Here is a 25127-nt window from a genome sequence, read left to right as displayed (position 1 = left end):
GTTCATTCACTGCTGGGTATATAAAAAGTTACAGAAACTCTAGGAAAATCATTTGGCAGGTTCTTCAAACACTAAACACACAATTACTCTATAACCCAGCAGTTGCTCTCCTTGGCATTTATGTCAGGGAAATGAAAATTTATTCATACAAAAACTTGAACAATAGCAAAAATTTGGCAACAGTCAGATGTCCCTCACCAGGTGAGTGGTTAAACATATTATAGTATATTCATACCATGGAATACTACAAGCAATAAAAAGAAATGGAATGCGTGGCCGGTGTGGCTCAGTGGATTGAGCGTCATCCCATGGATCAAGGGGTCCACATGTACGGATTTCGGACTCCATCCTCAGTAGAGGGCATGCAGGACACAGCCCATTGATGTTGCTCTCTCAAATCCATGTTTCTATCTCTCTCTCCAAAAAATCAATTTTAAAAAATTAAAAGAAATGAATTAATACCTGCAATAACCTGGATGCATTTTTCAGAGAATTATACTGAGTGAAAAAAAAACCAGTTCCAAAAGATTACATACTGTATGATTCCATTTATATAATATCCTTTTTTTTTTTTTTTTTAATCCTCACCCGAGGACATTTTTTCATTTTTTGTACAGATAGAGTGGGAGGGAGAGAGAGGAAGGGAGAGAGAGAGAAACATCGACGTGAAGGGACACATCGAGTGGCTGCCACCCGCACGACCAACCAGGGCTGGGGACAAACTGCAACCGAAGTATGCTCCCTTAGCGGGAACCGATCCCGGGTCTCTCCGGACCACAGGCCGATGCTCTAACCGCTGAGCCAAACTGGCCAGGGCTTATATAATATCCTTGAATGATAATAATATAGATATGGAGAACATTAGTGGTTGTAAGGAAAAGTCCGCATATCTTTGTGGTGATGCAAGTGTTTTGTATCTTGACTATCAGTATCAATATACTGGTTGTGAAACTGCACTATAGCTTTTGCAAGATATTACTATTGGGGAAAACCGTATTTGTGATCTCTCTGTATTGTTTCTTACAACTGTATGTGAATCTATAATTAACTCAAAGTCAAAAGTTTAATTTTAAAAATTATCATTTGCAATAACTTTTAAAATATGAAACACTTGAGCATAACCTGAACTAAAAATGTGCAATACTTGTATACTGAAAACTATAAAACATTACTGGGAAAAATTAAAGCAGACCTAAATAAATAGAGAGACATACTGTATTCATGGATTGAAGGAATCAATATTGATAAGATGTTAATTCACTTCAAATTGACCCATGGACTCAATGCAATTAGAAACTGACAAGCTGATTGTAAAGTTTGTACATATGGAAATGCAAAAGGCCGGAACAGCTAAGACAACTTTGAAACACAAAAAAGTTGGCAAACTATAACTTTCAGACTTAAGATAAAAGCAATAGTAATCAAGACGGTAAGGTATTAAACAAAGGACAACAAATAGATGATTGGAACAAACACAGTCTAGAAATTAACTCTCACACAAATACAATTAATTTATTTTCAACAAAAGTGAAAAGGTAATTAGTTGAGAGAAGAAAGGACAATCTTTTCAATAAGTGATGCTGGGATGACTGAATATCAATATGCTAAGAAAGAAAAAGCAACAACAAAAAATAAATACACTAAAAACCTTTAATCCATACTTAGTACCATATAAAAAATTTCAAACCAAATGAATTATAGGCCTAAATGTAGAATCTAAAACTATAAAACTTCCAAATAAAACAAAGGAGAAAACTTTTGAAATCTTGGATTAGACAAAGATGTCTTATATATAACCCCAAAAGCAAGATCTGGTAAGTTAAATATATCTTGTATTTATCTACTTCTGTTGTCACCAGTCTAGTCTCAACTATCATCAATACTACACCCCTGCCGTGTCCAACCATTTTCACAAATCTGATCATATAATTTTCCTGCTTAAAACTTTTTAATAGATTCCCATGTAATTTGGGATAACATCCTTCAAAGGCCTGGCATGATCGATCTCAACGTCATCTTGCACTATTCATCCTCCTTACTCGTTCTCCTCTAGCTACACTTGCCCATAAGTTCCTTTAATTATAGGTAAAACTCCTCTAATACAACAACCATGGCTGTTTTTTCAGCACAAATTGTCCCCTTCTCCTTTCTTCAGTATCCAACTGGCTAAACCATAGTCATCTTTCAGATCTGAGCATGTCACTTCTGTAGAGAGGCTTATGACCACCAATATAAACATACACACCAAGGCCTTTTCACTTGTTTTTTCTGCCACAAAAGCTCTATATGGTTCACTCCTTGACATCATTTAGGAATCTACTCAAACATCATCTTTTTGAAAAGAACTATAAAGGCCACTTATTTAAAACACCATCCTTTCATCATTATTTAACCTCTCACCTTTTTTATTTTCTTATCAAAAAGAAATTATATTCTTTAATTATTTGTTTAATTATGTAATCTTTCTAACTCTACAATACAAGCTCCCCAAGGCAGAGCACTGTCTTATTCATACTCTAACTACATTGCTTGGCTTATAGCTTGGACTCTAGGAATCTGTTGTATAAATTTTGGAATTCATTCTTTTAGGAAAGATAGATCTCTAAATAAACAAATGTAATATAGACAGGCATGGGAAATAAATAAGAAGCACAAAGAATGGAGTGATGATCTCTGCTTAGGTGGCTCAGGACGGATCCTCACACAGGAGGCACTTAAGTTAGATCTTAAGAGATGCAGTGAGTGTATCCACTAGGAACTTCAGGTGGTAAGCCTACATGTGCAGTCATAAAGAAATGGAAGAGAAGGCATGTGAGGGAAACTAAATATCTGAGTAAGAAAGATCACTGCACAGGATTCATGTAAGGAAGTGCTCATAATATATTTCATTTGCTCAAAATGTCCCTCTCCTCCATTTCTGTGTCTTAATTCAACCAAACCAGTAAGATATAGGTTCAAATATAATTTCCTCCATAAAATCTTCTTGTCTTTCTTTTCTCCCAAATTCCATACCACATTCCATATATCATAGTTCCTTATGGTAATTTACCCTCTCTATCCTATTTTATGGTTATCTGATTACTATACATATATTATTTCCCCTGTAAGCCTTTATTCTGCTTGTAGTTCAAACAGCAAAAAGAAATAAACAAAATAAATTAGAAACACAAATGATTATTATTTACACTTGTTGGTGGATGGACTGTATGTATTATCAAGTTTTATACAATCACTGCTAAATCACAGTTTGGGGGTGGAGAAGCTATTAAAAAACCTTGTATTAGATGAAGAAACTATGAATAAATTTTTCTCCTTTGAAGGAGTAGACTTTTTGACTCAATGTATTTATTTAGATTTTTCTTCTTCATTCAAAACTTTTAATTACTTTAAGTATTTTACATACAATGTCCTTTTAAGATTTAGCATGTTAATTTTAATAAACCAAATAGATATAAACATTTCATTGTTTACTTTTCCTCATAAATTTTCTAAGCCCTCTAAATAACTTTCTGTGATTAATAGTTGAAGCATTAAATCATCTCTTTTATTAAATGCCTCTTTATTCATTTTGGTTATTTTTAAACCTCAAAGATCACTCATTACCACAAACTATAATAGCTCACTTAGGAGACAAATATTACCAGGAACCAGAGGACACCAATGTCAAAGCAGTCAGTTCTTCCAGGATGTACATTTAGTATATAGACCCCAAGCATTAAATTTGTTTTAAATTAAATCATCTGAAAAGAGAATCTATACAGCACACTAATATTCTTTTAAAAATAAACCAAACTCCATTTAACATGAAACAAAGCCAAAATAAGATGAAATAAAGTAATTTATATGCAATAACTGTTTTAAAATGTTTCACATATACCAATCAAAAATTAACTATGGTTCTCTATACATATAATTATTCTGGAGTCTTATTTTTTGTTACTTTATGTATGAAACCTAAAAGAATAATTTATGTGCAACATTCACAGTTTATAGCCCCAAACGGAGTAAGATGACAGAAAGAAGTAGCCTTCACAAATATCATTTAGTATTAATTCTGTTTTTCCTAACCATATAATTTTTCTATCCATATTTTTGAAAATTTGTTATATATGTGATATATAAATTTTTTTAACTACTTTTTTATATTATGAAAGGAAAAAAGTTAAAGAAACAGTTTATTTAAAGGACAATGATTTTAAAATTGCAAGATTATTTCATCACAATTACAAAAAATCTACAGAGGTATTTTGGACTATTTTTACTCATCTTCTACATTTTTAATATTTTGTAAACCTACTTTTGCCTTTGCCCTTTCCTCCCCTGCCCCCCCCCCCCCCCCGACTATAAACACTCTCTTTAGACAACAGTGCATCAAAAATCCTTCCACGTTCAAAGTTGGCTACATCTGTTGCTCTTTTCTATTGTTGGAAATTCCTGCCTTAATCCTATTTGACTTTATTCACGAAAAGGTCATCCTGAATTCAACAAATAGAGGAGCAATGACAAAGCACACTGTTGAACATGGGTGAGAAAATGATGCTGTGGAACATGTAACTAATGTGCTCACGCTGTCTCAGAGGTACTTGATATATATCATGTAAGCCTTCAACATTGGGGTGTTACATGAATTATTACAATATTCACTAAACATCATAACAATTATAATAATGGCCTTGATTTTTGATAGTACACTGCCGTTTCTTTTTTCTTAAACCAACTGTTAAGTGTTCATATTACTAATTTTGCCTACTTTCATAAGCATGAATTAACTGAGAGGATCTACTCTAACCTATTATCACCATTAGTGTTTGGCAAAAGTGGCCCTTCCCACCCTCCACCTCCCTTGTTTCTCCATAGAATGGCATCTCTCATTCTTTTAATTCTCAAAATACGCTAATGAAACTAAATTATTGTATTCAACTTAAAAAATAAGTTTCCAATTACAATAAGCAGCAAAATGGATTTGGTTGTGCCTCAAAACTCCTACCAGACACTGATTATGAACCACAGCTATAATACATTATGCCTCTGGCCTTTTTCTCTATGCTAAATATAGTTCAAATCTATAATTTGTTGCCATCCACACATACCTGACCAAAACTAGGAGACATTAATAGGAAGATTAAAGTAAGTACTAAAATAAACTTGACTAAAGATTTATGGGGTAAAGATAATTATTTTTAATATGCTCATAACTCACTATGACTAAAATATGGGAATACTAACTCATATAAGCTTATGTTCAAGTTAAAAAAGATGCCTGCCAATTTAAGAAGGAAGAACCAAGCTCAATTACTTTTAAGTAATCAAGGAAAAGGCCACTGTTATTCCTATGGCTTAATAAGAAAAAGATATATTGTTGATAATACTCTGTGGTGGTGACCTTAAATGATTTTTTCATATAAGGCAACACTGAATACAAGACGTTTAAAAATTACTTAGTTTCTTATATAAGTAAACTCAAATAGCTGTTAAGGACACCTTGCCATTGTTTCATAATGGGTTTTCATAAATCTATTTTTCCAAATAAAAGACTCTTTTTAGCAAGTAACTCAGTAAATCTGTTTACAAATTTGCATTTGCCTGAAATGTGGCACACTTATACTAGAAAGTGTGTGATGTAATGAATGTCCTAATATTTGCCTCAGTTTTCTTATTTTTAAAATGGGGGATGCAGCACCCACCCTACCTACTGCATGGTTTTGCATAAAGAATGAAATATATCATGCATATTTAAATGTTTTGGAGATTATAAAGCATTTTATATATGTAAGGAATTGTTATCATTCAAAGGGTACTTCTGTCAACTGGTCAGCAGTTGTATTTCCTTGAAGCAGTGTTCAGCTCATATGGAAATATACCAAGGAAAATGTTCTATGTCAAAAAAAGCCTCAAGCTTTTTCATTCCATGATATTTCTTAAGAATTTTCATGATTTTAGCAGTTGATCCCAGCTTATATGAATGTAAAATATCTGTAATTTATTTGCGACAGAACAAGAAGTGGCAAGTATTCTTTCTCCAAAGCTAATGTTACTATTATCATCCAATTCAGATCCAGTCTCCAAATCCTCATCTAAAAAATTCTAGCAAGGGTTTTAGATCCCGCCTGGATATGGAAACACACACAGTGAATCTGGAGAGAAAGGTTCTTTACTCTCAGTAAAGAGATAGGTATAGAGGAGTTACTAGAAAACTACAAAATATTTATGTTGCCTGTCTTTCCTATTAAAATACATCATGTATCTTAAGGGCTACTGGGGCCAGCTTTATTTTCCTCCCATGGGACTAAATAACATCCCTTGTCTGAAGATATCCCTGTCCCAAACCCAAATCTCAGTCCCCCATGCCCTTGTTCTCAATGTTGTCGTGAAGCAGGGGAGACCCTCACTCAGCTCCTGAGACTATATCTTCTCTGTGAAGTTCAGAATTCATAAGTTCCCTGTGGGAAGCTTCAACAGGCCAGCATCTCCTGATCACCCTGAGGTCAGATATCCTTGAAGGAGGTTTTTTTTTAATCTTCACCTGAGTGTATTTTTCCATTTAACTTCAGATAGAATTGGAGGGAACAGGAGAGAGAGAGAGAGAGAGAGAGTGAGGGAGAAAGAGAGAAACTTTGACTGAGAGAGACACACTGACAGGTTGCCTCCCACAGGACCCTGACCAGGGCCCAGGATGAACCGCAATTGAGGTACGAGGTACATGCTCTTGACCAGAATTCAAATCCGTGACTCTGGTATGTGGGCCGATGCTCCAAACGCTGAGCCAAACCAACCAGGGCATTGAAGGACGTTTAAAGCTCATTCTTTTATAGGCTATATTTTTGTTTCTTAGGTAGATTTTAATTTTAATTGCCTTATTTCACAAAATTGATAACTTCGCTAATTTCCTGAAAAGCAAGACCAATTTCACCTCTAATTCTGACATCTATGTGTAGGTGCATGATTCAGATGGGAAAAGGGATAGAAAGAATGGAAGGAGGAGCTATAACTAACTGTCTAAAACCAAATTCATTTTCATAAATACAAACTTGTTATTCTTGAACCTATTAAAGACAGAGTCAGGATAACTTTCCTTCCTTCTTTCCTACCATTCTACATTCTTCCCTAATTCCTTCCTTTTTTTCTATTTATCCATCCATCCATCCATCCATCCACACAGCAAATACTTATTGAGTACCTATTATATGCTAAGCACCCAGGCTAGGATGTAAACACATAGAAACAAAGTCCCTGATCTCATGGAGTTCACAGAATAGTGGGGGAAGACTGGTAGAAGACAGTGACTGGGAAAGGAAGAATGGCTTACACAGGGTAGTGAGGGAAGGTCTCTTTAAAGAGGTGACATTGAGAAGAGATCTGAATAAAATGTTATAATGAGTCATGAGACAATCTGGAAAATAATGTTCCAGACAGAGCATTAACAAATGTAAAGGTCCTGAAGTTAGCAATACTTATATCTGACAAAATAGATTTCAAAACAAATGCCATAACAAGAGACAAAGAAGGTTGCTACTTAATACTAAAAGGGATCAATCCAACAAGAGGATATAACTCTGGTGAACATATAGGTATCCAATATAGGAGACCTAAATAAAAAAAAAATAAATAAATAAAAACTCTTGGAGGAATTTAAGGGACCAATTGACAGCAATACAGTCATCGTAGGAGATTTTAACACCCCACTGATATCAATGGATAGATCTTCCAAACAAAAAATCAACAAGGCAACAGTGACCTTAAACAACATACTAGATCAGATGGATTTAATTGATATTTACACATTTCATCCCAAAGTAGCAGAGTACACATTCTTCTCAAGTGCACATGGAACACTCTCAAAGACAAACCACATGTGAGGACACAAAATAAGCCTTAAGTTCAAGAAGACTGAAATCATATAGAGAGCAACTTCTTCAATCACAATGGCATGAAACTAGAAATCAATTACAATAAAAACTTTCAAAAACATTCAAATACATGGAGGCTAAATAGCATGTTATGAAACAGTAAATGGGTTACCAATGAAATCAAGGAAGAAATAAAAAACTTCCTGGAAACAAATAAAAATGAACATACAACAACCCAAACTCTATAGACACAGCAAAAAAAATCCTGAGAGGGAAGTTCATAGCATTCAGGTCTACCTCAAGAACAAGAATAATCTCAAATAAACAATCGAACCCTACAAGTAAAAGAAATATAACAACAACAACAAAAACCCAGAGTAAGTAGAAGAAAGAAAATAATAAAAATCAGAGGAGAAATAAATGAAATAGAGACTACAAAAGATTAATGAAAGCAAGAGCTGGTTCTTTGAAAAGATAAAAAAGGTTGAATGAACCTTTAGCCAGACCCATCAAGAAACAGAGAGAGAGGACCCAAATAAGTAAAATCAGAAATAAAAGAGGTGAAGTAACAACTGACATCACAGAAATAAAAAAGAGTGTAAGACAATACCATGAACAACTATATGCCAACAAATTGGACCCTACCTATCTGAATATAAATAAAAAAAATCCTCGGGTGAGGATAAAAAAACAACCCATATAACATTACATTTCCAGCTTAATCATTTGTAAGTGTACAGTTTAGTACTCAATAAATATTTTTTGAATGAGTGAAATGAGAAATCCAACCAGTTACCCAAACTAGAAACTACTGAATCATCCTTGATTCTTATTCTAATTTTTTCTTCCTCATACCCCATTCTTAGCCTTGACTATTCTAACTGTACAGTTTTATTCACCCTTTCATTTCATCTTCACTGCACTGCTCAATGGCTCAGACTTTCATGATTTCTGGCCAGAACTATTATAGAAGTTTCCTATCTATATCCCTGTCTTCAGGTTGTTCATTCTATCCTTCGCACACTGTCTTCAAAGTTTTCATTCTACTGAATATGATCATGTTTTTCTTTTACCAAACAAAAACCAAGGGTGTACAATGTCGAACTTGGAAACAAATAATGTGAGCAGTGGTTCTGTTTTACAATCTTGGAGCCAGTATCTGTCAAGGGAGGTCACTGGGGCCTCAGGTAAAAATGCCAAAAGTCACAATGAACAGCAGAAGCTGGAGACAGGAAAGGCAGTGGAGATAAGGCAATGGAGATGGAATGTTAAGAGAAGTTGTTCTGGAAATGTTATTAATTCAGATATACAAGGGCTCTCTTGCTCAGGGCCCACTCTGCTTCTGCAGTCATTACTACTACTACTACTACTACTACTACTACTACTACTACTACTACTACTACTATTACTGTTAAGATAGAATTACATACAGTAAAATACCCTTTCAGTGTACTGTTCTGTTAAGTTCGACAAATGTATACAGTTGTGCAACCTCCACCACAACTAGATACAGCATCATTCCATTACTCCCACCAAAATTCCTATTTATCCCCTTACCCCCTGACAATCACTGGTGTGTTTCTCTCCCTATAATTTTTCCTTTTCTAAAAATGCCACATAAGTGAAATCATATAGAATGTAGCCTTTAAAGTCTAGCTTCTTTAACTTAGCATAATGCATCTGAGTGCAGTTGGGTGTATAAGCTACTGTAGCCTTTTAGTAGTGCCATTCCATACCTGATTTTGATAGACTGCTGCTGATCTTTACTGTCTACACAATAAAGCAAACATTTCTAGTAATCATACATAAAAATATTCACAACCTGATTCCATTTTTATGTACCGTTATTCCACTCACCTGTTCCACTTACAATCACATTAGTAGTGGTGCTTCTGCCCGTCCATTCCTTTTGAAATGCCCTTCTTTTTTCTTTGCTCATTTAGTGTATGCTGTCTTTCAATTGCTCAAATCATTTGTGATCTCTGTGCCCCCCACCACTACACTATAACAACCCCTTGCCACACAAACACAAATGTTTTCCCTGTTCCTAACCTATAATGAGTGCTTGGAGAAGAGGTAGCAAGGTATAAGTAATACTCTCATTGATGCTTTTATAGTACTCTAGCCTATCTCTATTATAGCCCTAATTATATTGATCATACTTTTTCATTTATGTGCTTGCCATATTGGGTAAGTTGTGAGATTTTGAAAAGAAAGATTTTATCTTGGTCACGTTTTACCTGCTAGTTCATAGCATAGTTCCTTGCAACGAGTAAGGGCTACATAAATAATGAATGTGTAAAGCAGCACACTAGGGCATGCCTGTCCCCAGATATCTTTTAAGATATCTTAAGTGTTCACTCCCTCCTCCCACAAAAACAAAAAACAACAACAACAAAAAACTTTGAAAGCCACTCCCATTGAACACTTCTTTTTAAAGAAAAAATATAATTATGCATTTTTTGTTTAATCAATTTGTCATTGATTTATTTCTCACCTAAGCTGAATTAACTAATATCATTAACAAATATTTTTGGAAATACACTACCCCTTGTCTTGGCAAATTTTAAGGTAAGTAATCTCATTTTAGTAGGATACATAATTTTTCCTTCATTTTACTTTATTTTATGTACAGACTGTGTTAGGAGAAGCAATGAGTACTGCTGAACTGCTTGCTGTAGTGTTCCACAGGACTGTTGTCTCTAACACAGTGTCAGTGTCCAAGTGCTTCTCTCCTGAGCACTTTAGTATCTCATAACCCTTAAAAACATTAGAAAAATGTATGCATGTGAGAACATTTCTTAAACTGAAAATATTCAGGTTACTAATAAAGTATTATATGACATAGAATTAAATCATGGTTCTCAAAGACATTTTTATTTTGAACTTCATACTATGTATACTCAATAAAAAATGGCAAACCATATACGTACTGTTCATTTAGCTTTCCTTCTTTTTGAGGTGTTAGGAAGTTAAGACTACTTTTGATGCTTACTTCAGAGTCATAGAAAAGTGATACTTCTGTTGAAACATCTTTTAGAAATTTCCATGAATGTCTTTTCTTGTTAATGTTTATCAAAGTTATGGTTGCTGCTCATGGAAATTATAAACTGCACATATCTCTAAGTTAATATTTTCAGAACTAAGAAACATACCAATAGTATCTTTGGTTATATATCCTCTAAAGCCTCATCATTCAAATTTATTAATATAGAATTGGTAATGCTTTGTGTATGGTATGTTAATTTGCATTAAGCAAATATTTTGAAGTAATTTTTTCTTTAAAAAAAATTAGAGGTGCTCAATAGTAAACACAATTTTTCCTGGTCAGGGATGGGTCGGGGAGGCAAATAAGTCAAATAATTTCTATATTAAAATATATTTTCTACTCGATTCTAAATTTGTGATAATAGTATGGGGCTAAAATGAGAATATCTGCTATATAAATTTTTGTTAAGTTAAAAACATAAGTATGTTAAAGAAATATGTATAAGGGGAACAATATATAATTAAACACACTTAATAATTATGTGAAAATCTTAAGTGCACACTACTTACATATTTAACTCATAAAGTCAGCCCAAATGAGGTGCTCTACTTAATAATTTGAGTTATGCTGAGTACATGAAAAAATGAACTGTTTTTCTTTAAAAAAAAAATAACCTTTGTTACAATTAGATGAACTTTTTCTGTTTTGCATACTTATAAGGTTTTATTGTAAGTTAAATGTTAAAAGTCCTTGTAAAAAACAAAAACAAAACAAAACAAAAAAACCTAGCTATGTTAAAACCTAAGTTTTCCAAAGGCAATTAAGAAGTAAACACTAGCCCGGCCAGTATGGCTCATGGTTGAGCACTGACCCATAAACCAAGAGGTCACCAGTTCGATTCCCGGTCAGGGCACATGCCCAGGTTGTGGGCCAAATCCCCAGTGGGGGGCATGCAGGAGGCGGCCCATCGATGTTCTCTTTCATTGATGTTTCTATCTCTCTCTCTCTACCTTGTTCTCTGTAAAATCAATAAATAAAGAAAAAATATTAAAAAAAAAAAAAGTAAACACTAGAGTTTCCACTGCTATAGTATCTGGTGGTGGTAAATAAATACCTTTAAGATTTTTATCCAAATTATTACATCAAAGAATTAGAAATTATAATGTAAACATAAGTAATTATCTCTTGAGCTTCACAAGGCATTCTGGATATAAGAACGATGCCAAACTGTGGAATTTTGTTATAAAACATAAATATTGTAAAGTAATACTATGAAGTTTACATTCCCAAAGAACTATTAATTTATTCACAATGTATTTAATTACTGGCTTTGCTTCTCAATAAGATCACTGTTAGAAGGTTTTTATCCAGCTTTAAAAGTCTTCTTCTGCAGCACTCTGCTGAATGCTAGTAAAAGTTTTTTTTTTCCAAAGGACACAAAGATTCCTGAGTTATAAACTTAAGACCTAATGAAATGATCCAACTACATTCAGGTTTGCAAATAAAATGCTCACACACCCTTAATGATAATGGCACGAATACTGCCAATATATAGTGTATATATTAATCCTTAGATTACAACTTTTAATCCAAGCATTAAAGAGTTTACACGTCCCACAGTAGTTGGCCCTTCTGTACATAAACCAGTTAAAGAATACCTATTACCACTGAAAATATGCCCTAACTTCTTGTTTTAATGCCATGAAAACAGAGTAAAAGAATATTAAGCCATTTTATGATATCTAGTTGCTCCATTAACTCAATTGTACTGTGATTGCTTTCGAGACTCTTCTCCAAGTTCAAACATGTCAGGCTTGTTCTTCAAGCCTTTCAAGTTGGGACTTATGTTAAAAACAGTGCCAAGCAAAAAGTTTAAGGAAACATAAAACCTTCATAGAAATGATCACAGGAATTCAACTTGATTGTAAATATCTTCCTCACCAACACAAGTAGTAAAACAAAAAATTTTCATTAGATTTATAGTTTATTTTCTGTTTATATTTTCTTCTTTGACCTATACATTAATTGAAAGATCTCTTACCCTTTGTGATGATGTGGAGGAACCTAGAGAGTATTATGTTAAGTGAAATAAGCCAGTCAGAGAAAGACAAGTACCACATGATCACACTTATTTATGGAATATAATGAACAAAATAAGCTTACGGTCAAAATAGATCCAGAGACATAGAAGTAGGGAACAGACCGACAAACCTCAGAGGAAAAGGAGATTGGGGGGTGAGGGGAATAAACCAAAGAACTTATATGCATATATGCATAACCAATGGACACAGACAATAGTGTGGGGATGGCAGGAGGAGGATGGGAGCAGGGAGGAGGGGGTTATTGGAGTAAAAGGGGGACATCTGTAATTCTTCCAACAATAAAGATTTTAAAAAAGAACTAAAAAAAAGTGTATATATATTTTTTAAATAGATAGGTTTGTTCTAGTTATTATTTTGTTATTGATTTCTAGATTAATTGAACTATGGGTAAAAAACATAATTTCAATCTTCTGAAATTTATTGAAAACTTACTTGAGAGCCTGAGATATAGTTACTCTTTGTAAATAAATGACTTCTGCAGTTGCATAGTGTAGTATCTTATGTGGTCAAAATCTTACTGATTTTTTTAGTCTGTCTACTCCATCAATTATATACAGATGTGCTATAATTGCTCATTATAATATGAATTATTTGTTTCTCCTTGTAGTTCTTTCAGTTAGCTTTGCATATTAAGTTAGCTTTGAATATGTTATTAAGTAAATGTAAATAAAAATGTTGTATCTTCCTGGTTAAACCTTCTATCATGATGTGATAATCAGCTTTATATCTAGTGATGCATTTAGCCTTAAAACCTATTATATTTGATATTAATATGGCTACACCGATTTGCTTTTGGCTGCTTTCATGGTAAATCTTCTTTCAGTCTTTTAATTTCAATCTTTCAGATATCTATTTTTAGAAGTATATAGTTAGATTTTTTAAAAACTCCAGACTGATAATCTTTGTTTTTAACTGCAGCATTTAGCCCATTTTGGTTTAATATAATTACTAATAATTTGAGTTTAAGCCTGTCAAATTATTTCAAGTTTTCTATTTGTTCCAACCACTTTGTATTTATTTTTCTCTCCTTTTATTAAATTTATCTCCTTTTATAAAATTATTATTTCTAAAAATCTTCCCTCTATTCTCTCTTCTAGTTTGGAAGTTATATACATCATGTTTCTATCCTTTTAGTAGTTGCCCTAAAAATTAAAATTACTTAACTAATCAATGTCTAAAGAGCAGTCAATCAATATATTTACCCTTTTTCTCAATAATATAAGGATCTTAGAATATATTAGTATACTATCCTCATTTCCAGCTTATATATTATTGTCACATATTTTAATTCTATCTTTTATTTCTGCCCACCATGAGATATTGTTGTTTTACAATGTCAATTTGTTTAATTTACCCACATATTTACCATTGTGTGATATTTTTTGAATTCTTGACCTTCTAATGAATATTTTCCTTCTACATAACTTATATATTTTAGTGTTCCTTTTAGTAAGGGTCTGTCTGTTGCTAAAAAACTTAGTTGTTTAGAAACATGTTTATTTTTGTTCTCATTCTTGAAAATGTTTTCACTGGACATTCAGTTCTAGACCAGCATTTGCTTTCTTTCTTCATGTGGACAATAATATCACTGTCTCTGGCTTCTTTCTATTGATGCTGTTGAGAAATCATCAGTGTTCCTTTGAAGGCATCTTGGCTTTTCCCCACCCTTGCACTAATTAAAAATCCTCTCGTCTGTCTATCTATCTATCTATCTATCTATCTATCTATCTATCTATCTATCTATCATCTATCTACCTATCTACCTACTTACCTATCTATCTGGCTATCAATCGATCAATGATCTTCTAAAGTTTCACTAGGAGGCCCCTGGATTTGGAATTCTTTTGTCCTGATTGGGATTTGGTAGTCTTCTTGAACCAAAAGACTGTATTTTTCATCAGTTTTGAGAAGTTCTCAGACATTATCTCTTCAAATACAATCTCTACTCTACTCTTTCTTTTCCTTCTCAGAGTCTTCTTAGAATTATACTACATCTTACTCAATCCTTCAGGTTATTATAAAAGCATTTTATAATAAAAAATTTCAATGATAGAACAAATATTAAAATGAACCTCCATGTAAGCACCAGCTTAAAAAATTATCAACATTTTTTCCAATTTTGTTTTGTCATTCTCTCCAAATACTACCCACCCAAACACATTTGTTTTTCTTTTTTGAGCATTTTAACACAAATCCCAGAGTCCTATATTTCAACAATAAATAATCCAGTATATATCTCTAAAAGATAAGAACATTACAATCTATAATATCTCCTTCTCACATCTTCTACTTTTGCCAAGCTAATCATTTGTTAAATAAATCGGATCCTTTTTCCTAGAGAATTTCCCACATTCTCTTTTGGTGGATTGCATCTTCATGGTGTCATTTCACATATTCCTCTACCTGCAAGTATTTCTTGTAAACTGGTAGTTATTGCAACCAGAGGCTTGACTAGATCTAAGTTTAAGTCTTTGGCAAGAATCCTTTACAAGTAGTTCTATATACTTTCTATTACAATATATCAGGAGGCAAAAAATGACTGCTTGTCTTACTCTTTTTTTTTTTATCCTCACACGAGAACATTTTTCCATTTTTGTTCAGATAGAGTAGGAGGGAGAGAGAGGAAGAGAGGAAGAGAGAGACACACATCAACTGGTTGCTTCCCGCATGACCCCAACCAGGGCCAGGTTGAACTGCAATAGAGGTATGTGTCCTTGGTCGGAATTGAACCTGGAACTCATCAGTCCATGGGCCGACACTCTAACTGCTGAACCAAACAGTCCAGGGCGATTACTCTTGGTGCATGGGTCAATGCTCGACCACTGAGCCACACCAGCTGGGCAAGGGCGATTACTCTTAATGATAACTACAGTTGAGTACTGTCCTCCTGATCCACTCATCTATTATAAGACCTTTACTCTAATGGTTTTAAAACCCCAAAAAGGGCCTCACCTGCTTTGTTAAATGGCCCACTAAATTCCACTGAAGTAGCAAAGGGCTATTTTCTATAAGTATCTGAAAGTGCTTCCTGCGATTAACCGGTTTACCCAGGCCTTAAACCACCAAACAGCTACTCAACTGCTTAAGCTGGTCCACAGGTACAGACTAAAAGCAAGCAAAGAAGCTGAGATTGTTGGCTTGGGCTGAGGAAAAGAGTGCAGGCAAAGGAGATGTCTCCACCAATCCTTCAAGTAGGGGTTAACACTGTCATCACCTTGGTGGAGAACAAAGACTCAGTAGTAGTTACTGCACATGATGTGGATCACATCGAGCTTGTTGTCTTCCTTTCTGCCCTGTGCCATAAAATGGGAGTTCCCTACTGTATTATCAAGAGGGGGGCATCTAGTCCACAGGAAGAACTATACCACCGTCACCTTCACACAGGTTAACTTGGAAGACAAAGAAGCTCTGGCTAAGCTGGTGGAAGCTATCAGACCAAATACAAGTTCAGATACAATAAAGTTTGGTGCCACTGGGGAGGCAAAGTCCTGGGTCCAAAGTCAGTGGCTCGAATTGCCAAACTGAAAAAGGCAAAGGCTAAACAACTAGCCAGCAAACTGGGCTAAGTGTACACTGTTGAGTTTTCTGTACATAAAAGTAGTAAAAATTCTCATTCAAAAAATTTTTTTTTTCAATTTCAGTTGACATACAATATTGTTATAGTTTCGGGTGTACAACATAGTGATCAGACATTTATATACCTTATGAAATGATTACCTGATAAGTCTGATATCCATCTGACACTACATAGTCATTACACTATCAATGGCTCTATTTTCCATGCTGTGACTTTACAGCCCCATGACTATTTTTATAATTGGCAACTTATACTTTCTACTCCCTTCACCTTTTTCACCCAGTTCCCCAATCCCCCTCCCCTCTGGCAACCATCAGTCTGAGTAATAGAGTCCTTGATTTTTGGCTGGGTAGTACAATTTCCAGAATAAAGATTCACTTTCTAGTCTCTCTTCTTAAAGGCAGGTGTGGCTGTTTTTTGTCCTTTCTTCTTGTTGACTGGCATGGGGCGTACTGGCTGTGGCTCAAGTTGCCACCTTGAGCCACAAGGTAGAAGTCTATGCTGAGGATGGTGGATCAACAAAATAGAAGACAGGATCCCTGATGACTTAGTGAGGCTACTGTACTAGCACTTGACTTGTAACATTTTCAAAGACAGAAATAAAATTTTCCTTTATTTAAACTGTCATTTGGGGCTTCCTATAGCCCACAGATAATGCTAATTCCAACTGAAATTCCAATAACCAAAGACTCATGTGACTAATAAGATTTAAAACCCAGCAATCCCTCTTCTGGGTATCTACCCAAAAAGTACGAAAACATTTACTCATAAAAATATATATATGTATGCCTCTGTTCATTGCAGCATTATTTACAGTGGCCAAGATACGGAAACAACTTAAGCGTCCTTCAACAGACTGGATAAAGATGTGGTATACATAGACTATGGAATACTACTCAGCCATAAGGAAAGATGAAATACTGCCATTTCTAACAACAGGGATGCATCTTGCTAATATCATACTAAGCGAAAAAGTCAAGAACCATATGATTTCACTCATGTGTGCTATATAAAACTGAAAGCAACAAATGAACAAATAAGACAAACAAACACTCACAGTCTTGATAAAAGTATGGTGGTTATCAGAGGAAAAGTTGGGTAGGAGGAGGAAGAAAAGGGGATCAAATATATGGTGAAGGAAGGAGATTTGACTTTTGGTGGTAAACACACAATACAATATACAAATGATGTATTATAGAATTGGACACGTGAAACCTATATACTTTTACAAACCAATATCACCCCAATATACTTCATAAAAAATTAAAAGAAATGACCTAGCCAGTGTGGCTCAGTTGACTGGGATCGTTCTATGTGCACCAAAAGGTTGCTGGTTCGATTCCTGGTCAGAGCGCATGCCTGGGTTGCAGGTTCAATGACGGATAGGGAGTATGCAGGAGGCAGCCGATTGATGTTTCTCTCTCTCTCTCTTCTCCCCTACACTTTCAATAAAAATATATTTTTTGATTAAAAGAAATAATTCTGGGAGGCTCCACATACATATTAAGAAAAAGTAGTTGAGCCCTTCTCAGGGAAGGCTGCCCATTCCAACAACAACAACAAAAAAAAAGAAAGAAAGAAAGAAAGAAAGAAAAAGTAGTTGAGGCCCTGGCTGGTTTGGCTCAGCAGTTAGAACATCTGCCTGTGGTCCAGAGAGACCCAGCTTTGGTTCCCGCTAAGGGCGCATACCTCGGTTGCAGTTTGTTCCCAGCCCTGGTTGGTTGTGAGGGTAGCAGCCACTCGATGTGTCCCTTTCATGTCAATGTTTCTCTCTCTCTCTCTCTCTCTTCTTCTCTCTCCCTCCCACTCTGTCTGAACAAAAACAAAAAAAAGTAGTTGAGGCCCTGGTCAGGTAGCTCAGTTGGTTAGAGTGTCATCCTGATGTGCCAAGGTTGTGCTTTTGGTCTCTGGCCAGGGCACAAACAAGAATCAACCGATGAACGCATAAATGGGTAGAACATCAAATTGACGTCTTTCTTTCTGTCTGTCTCTCTCTAAAATAAAAAAGAAAAAGTAGTTGATTCAATGTAATTTGTTCTTAACCTTTAGCTAAGTCAGCCACACTGAAAGAAGAGAAGTTGAGAACATAAAATATTTTTCAAGGAGAAAGCAAACTTGACTAAATTAAAAAGATAAAGGCAGATTAAAGCCATTCCAAAGAGAGAAGCAGACACAACTGAGGTTGATTCCTAAGGCCCCACTGTAGCCTCTGCCTAGGGTTCTGCAAAATCTCCTTGGGTCTTTATAACAAGTTAGCCTTTTTTGCTTCCAAAAAAAAATCAACCAAATGGCTTGTTTCTAGTTGTAAACAAAAGAATACAAACCAATAAAAGAGGTGATACATATAGGAGCGTCCCAATTATTCAGTATTATTGAGAAACAGGGTATTCTAATACGTAAGTCATTCCAATAAATAAAATTTAATAGATAACTTAAGCTTCCCTCCTCCTCCCAGCTGTCATTGAATGAAGCTTGGTATTTTATTTTACAAAATAATTGTGTATTTTTCATTTTATTAAATTAAATTCTGATCCTCATCGAATTTATGATTTTCCTTGGAAGGTGTGAGGCATTTTCAATTTTCATATGTGGAAATTAATAGTCTGTGTGCTTATTGTTTGTTAGCATGAATATTCCATAGGCACTATTCTACACAGTTTTGCATAGACAGAAATGGATGTAAAGAACTTTCTAAAAGGAGGCCTTTATGTGCAAGATGGAAAAGGTGTTTTTCCTGTGGCTTGAACTCGCTGCTGGGACCAATCAAAGGGGGTGCTGTGTATAACTTTGACTTTGGTTTACCCTGGTCTTTCCACAGTTGTACCATCTGTATTCAAGTTCAAACATATTCAAATGTAAAACTCAGGACTTTGCCAGAATGTTTAGAACACATTAACCAATGTGAGTGAAGGCTTCAGTTATTTAGGTAGGCCTTGAGAGAAATGGACAGGGTTTTCACTTTCAGAGATGGAGTAAGCAGACAGTAGTATTACTGTCAACCACTGAAGCTCCATCAAACAGGATCTTTGAGGGAACCCTTCTCCACTTGACCAGGCTCATTTCATCATAAAATGTGCAGTGTGGCTCTTCTCTATACTTTCACAAAAGTATAAGTTTAATTTAATTCTTTACTGTCATTAATAGTTGGCTGTTTATATCATGAATTTTATGGAATTGGGTATACAGTGTTTAATAAAGTTTAGCAGATGTATCTAGCAACAATGTCATTTATATTCCTAAGCTCTTTCTAATCATTTGGATTTCATTTTACACTAAGTTGCGTGAATTATAGCTAGATGTTCAGAGTTACACATGAATTAACTTATTTATATTCACAGTCAGTAAATGGTGGCCAGCCACCAATGAACTTAACTTATTTTATGTTATTGGATGGTTGTGTGCTTAATGTCAGGTTACCTCGCTAAACATTAGTCCTTTTTCCTAAGTTGTCTTTAAAAGTGTTGTGGTTTTATCATTTTACAAATGCAGAAATTAATGGTCTGAAGTGTTCCATTTATATAGGTTTATGACACTGAAGGGGTCCCTTAGCTACCTTTGGGGGTGTTTGAATTTTATTTGCAATATAAGGACAAGTTTATTAATACTTTGTTTAAATTCTGGGTCTAGTTTTTTTGTGTTTTATAAAATTTCTTTAAAATAAGTTTTAGGTGACAGGTGGGGAAATTAATCTTCTAGCTGAGCACTTGTCATTTCATGACAGTGAATGCTCTTTAGCCTCTGTAGGCAGTTGCCATTCACTGCAGTTTGGCATTTTGTCATACAAAATAACTGTGGTATAATATTCTTTAGTATTTGACCAATATTTGCGTCTAATTTTTTTAAAAACTTTATTTGAACTACTGTACTGTCTCCTTTTAAATTTACAAATAAGAAAAATAACTGACCAGGAAGTAATACCTTTTTAAGCATTATAACTGTTTTATTATTTTAATAAAAATGTTTTGATGTAGAACACACTTTCCTTTTTCTAACAGAATACTGTATACAAAACAAAGTAAGATTCTTTCTTGTTGACTCAAAGTTGCCAAAATGGTCAATTATTTCACTGTGACTTAATACTGCAAAGCCTTCAGGAACATATCCCAGTCTACTGTGGGAATGTATGTGTATATAAATATACAAACACACACACACAAATATATATATATATCTCTATGATAAATAAGTCCCATACTTCTATGCTTTCTTACCTGCCATTTATCATTTTTATTATTGTCAGTATGCCACTGATTCTAATCTTCTTCTTTATCTCATACATAATTGTGTAGTTAGTAGTTTCCAATTTCTTTTTCTTTTTTTTTCAGTTTGGCAATGGCCCATTTTCTTCCAAATGAAATCTTACACGAATTCCAACATATAAATTGATCTGTACTATAAAAGCGACCTGCGCTAAGCCTCCATACCTGGTCCCAGTGCCGTATACTAAGACACCTCATGAAAACCAGGGCACCACCAAATAGTTTAATATCCCTGATCAAACCTAAGAGTGACTTCCTCTCTTGAAAGACAAAAACATTTTAAAATGTAGTATCTTGTATTTTGTATAGAAGGCAACAACAAAAAAAGATGCATGATCTCATTACTCCAAAATCTCTATTAGTAAGTAAAAAGTGTAAGGTTTGAAAATTCAAACAATATAACGAGGTTAAAAAAGGAAAAACAATGCCTTCCCCAATCTTGTGCATCCCCTCTAGCCTACCAAATCCTTCTTCTCAAAGGTAAACACTATTAAGTTACTTGTAATTCCTTCCATAATGTACATGTGTATATGTATGTGTATATGTGTGAATAAACCTTAAATAAAACTTCATACACACAGAAGGTATACTACACTCTGTATGTATTGTTTTCATTTAATAATATATCATTAATCTTTTATAAGTTTAAGTTTTCACAGTTACCTTTCACACTGTTGTAATCTAAACTAACTCCAAGATCAACAGGTTACTATGGATATGAATGATCGTGTTTCTACTATCTGTGTCTGAGCATAACAAAGCGTTTTCTAAGAGAAGCATGATGATTTGTAAATGCTCAGCCTGTCCCATAAATATCATTATTTCACAATTTATCTGCAATAAAACAGTATCCTCAAAATAATGTAAAAAAAAGTCATGTTATATACTTCACTACAACACAATTTAAATCACTATATATAACAACATTTCTATGAAAAAAAAATGTATTAAGAGTTCCAACTTGGAACTAGAAATACCTTTCTAGAGGTAGACTGGTACAGTGGGAAAAGTATGGGTTTCAGACTTAAAAGACTTGAACTTTAATCCTGGCACTGTCACTACTAGTTTTATCACTTTGAGCAAGTTACTTAACTAAGATTCAGTTTCTCGTTATAAAAAGAAGATAATGGTATGTATTTCCCAGGTTGCTCTATGGATCAAATGAGGTAATAGAACGTTGTTTGGCACACAACAGGCACTATTAAGTTCCTTCTTTACAGAGAGATTAGGATTTCTTGATTAGCTTCAAACTCCTGATGGACTACAGAAAAGGATGGAGCAGATAGCAGGCCATGGAGTAGGGATTCAAGGTTCTAGGGGATAGGTTTAGGTATTTGATGATTAGAATGGATAAGGACCTAAGCAGCTCTTGATTTTGACTAGTGCCCCTGCTACTGTCTTTTTCTTCTCCCCTCATGGGTACAGGAATTGGCCATCTTCTTTGCTTTATATTTCTATCACTTGAGACTTCCCCACACCGCACCCCCTTTCCCTAGATAGCTGCAAGACAGAATTTAGTTCTAGTTCCTCTCTCTAAAGTTATAGGGTAAAAAAACCTGATATAAAAACAAATACCTAGAGAATGGTTTTTGGAATAGCACAGTAAAGATGTCAGTGAACTCCATTTCCCTCTAAAACAATAAACATACAGGCAAACAAGCTATTTCAGAACTCTGGCATTTAATGAAAGCCACAGAATGAACTAAAAAAATCCAAGAGAAAACTACTGAACCTCGATGCCTTTGAGAAAAACAGCAGCCTAGGCATCTGAGGTGGTGTAGAGTCCAGATATAACACAATAATAAAAAATCCAGTTCCAATCCTGTCTCTACTGGCTGGGGGACCTGTGATTTTTACTTTATCCCTCTGAGTTCAAGTTCATCTTATCTTCCCCTTAACTACCTATGAGAATTACATAATGTAATATGGTAACAACAATAAAATATCCATGAGTAGATGAGCAAAAGTTACTTACCCCCAAAAAGCTTGCTAAATTAAACATTTCTACCTTACACATGGAAGATATACTATTTGCAATCAAACCATTTACAGTGGTTCTCAATCTTCCTAATGCCGCGACCTTTTAATAAAGTTCCTCATGTTGTATGCATGTTGTGTGTGGGTGTACCTGCATGTGGGCGGGCCCGCCTGGAGATGGATAGAGGAGTGGTGTCTCTGTTCCTAAGATCATCAGAAATATGTTTTCCGATGGTCTTAGGGGACCCCTGTGAAAGGGTTGTTTGACCCCCAAAGGGGTCGCGACCCACAGGTTGAGAACTGCTGAAAAAGCTTCAGACTTTGTTCCAATACAGTTTTACTTTTCCACAACTATTATGTTAAAATTTGTAAAAAAATAAAAATAAAAAAATTGTTACAATAGGCCAAAATTATAAGTTGACATAAATCAGAGTGACTATTGAAATTCTGCAACAAAGCATTTCTCTGCACTGAGTCTTCATCTTTCCAGGGCATTTCTCAAAGGATGACTTCTCTATCAGTGTAAGCTGTCTTTCATGCCTAGCGAGCTGCTTTGAGTATCTTTTGTTTAAATCAACAACCATATAATTCTAATGCCTCTCTTCCACTGATTTCAAAATAGCATTTAAAAACAAATCTTAACTATCCAAAATCCATACTCTACTATAAACCTATAGTTTCCCAAACATATATATATAATGTTGCAGTATAATGAACTTACTTGGATTTTACTTTTAAGTCATCAAAAATAGCTAACAATGACTTTTGTTCATTTTAATTAAATTACATGGGGGAAAAGACCAAATGTTAACACATGTTTTACTTAGAATGAACTCCTACCTTAGGAGAAGTGGAGAGATCTCTTCCTGCAGGAACAACCGTGTTTTCATTCACGCCTCTCTTCGGTGCGATGACTGGCGGGGCTGGGGCTTTTCTTTTCATTCTCTTTTCAGCTTCCAGTTCTTGAATTGGATTTATCAAATTATTTGGAGGAAGGGTTGGTTTGGGCTCATAAAAAGGATTTGATCTAAATGAAAGAAAAATTGTTGTTAAATGTCTCTTTAAAAATAGTTTATATCTAACTAAAATAATAAAATGTGTTCATTTATAAAACTAGGAAATACTACAAATAGTACGGAAAAACCCCAAACCACTGAAAACCTACAATTTGGAAATAATCACTGTTAATCTTGTGTTCCGTTAATCATTAACAATAAAATGTTGCCCTTTTAAAAAATATTTTTTAAATTTGTTATAACACAAGGTAAACTTAGCTCTTATTACATCTAGACCCTTAGGGAAATGTTTTTAATAAAAGTAAATCCTATATATTCCCCACACCCAAGGGGAAAAAAAAATTAGATGTGGAAATATTTTTTTTTTATACTCCCCACACCATTTCTCCCCCTTGTATTCCATCCCTTCCTCTGTGTTAAATTCCTTTCTCATTAGGGAACATCTTTTACAAGTTAATTCAGCAAGATTCTATTAGTAGTAAATTCTCCTAAGAGTTAAAAATGTCTTTATTTCAGTCTGAAATTAGATAAAGTTCATGATAGTTTAGCTGGGTAGATAATTCTATTTAGCATTTAAATCACCCCAGCATTTTGAAATAATATATTAGCCCACTGTCAGCCTATTATTGCTCTTTTATAAGTCTTCTTTCCTCTCTGGTTACTGTTAAGATCTCTTTATTACTGGTTTTCAGCAATTTTACTATGCTTGTCTAGGTGTGAATTTTAAAAATTTTTCCTGTTTCAGGCACTTTATATTTCCTGAGTCTGAAGATTCATGTGTTTCATTATTTATAAACAAATAAATAATGTGTTCATTATTTATAAACAAAATTATTGCTATTATCTCTTTGATAGCCTCTTCTTTATTTCCTCTATTCTCTTCTTTAGAAAATCTTATTAGATATATATAGAACTGTCTCCTTCATATTTTTATAAATTTTTGTTCCTCTTGTGCTACATTTGGATAATTCCCTCACATTTATAACCCAGTTAATTTTTCTCTCATCTGTATCTAATATAATGATTTTTTAACTTCATGAATTTTTAATTTCAATGAGAATATTTCTTCATATGGGTGTGTGTATAATACCTCAGGTACAGAGATTTGAGTTATTAATCATTTAAACATTTATTTTGTAAGTCTCTTATCTGATAAATTTATTATTTAAAGTTCTTACATATATAATCCTAGTGTTTGTCTCCTCTTTCTCTTAGTAAACTGTTTCCTTGTGTGTTTTGTAATTCTAGATTATGAGTTCAGAGCTTAATCTGAGGAAATACTTTGTAATTTGAGCTGGGAGTGCCTCTCTTCAGAGTGTTTCATGTATTGATGTACCTGCATTTGCCAAGTACTTAGGAG

At 34.3% G+C, this 25127-nt stretch overlaps 1 protein-coding gene and 1 pseudogene across 7 annotated transcripts in view; one reads left to right on the top strand and one right to left on the bottom strand.

Moving 5' to 3' along the window:
* EHBP1 (EH domain binding protein 1) overlaps window positions 1–25127 on the bottom strand; it is a 602469-nt gene that overhangs the window by 151793 nt on the left and 425549 nt on the right. For all 7 annotated transcript variants that reach the window (XM_036263545.1, XM_036263548.1, XM_036263550.1 and 4 more), the window contains one exon: window positions 23592–23778. In XM_036263545.1, coding sequence (XP_036119438.1) covers window positions 23592–23778 — 187 coding nt within the window. The remainder of the gene's footprint in view (window positions 1–23591; window positions 23779–25127) is intronic.
* LOC118631078 lies at window positions 15871–16504 on the top strand (annotated as a pseudogene).

This window comes from Molossus molossus, unplaced genomic scaffold (genome assembly GCF_014108415.1).
Source record: "Molossus molossus isolate mMolMol1 unplaced genomic scaffold, mMolMol1.p scaffold_m16_p_15, whole genome shotgun sequence".
Classification (NCBI taxonomy): domain Eukaryota; kingdom Metazoa; phylum Chordata; class Mammalia; order Chiroptera; family Molossidae; genus Molossus; species Molossus molossus.
The sequence above is the reverse complement of the archived record's forward strand: the minus strand, read 5'-3'. Positions and strand labels throughout refer to the sequence as shown.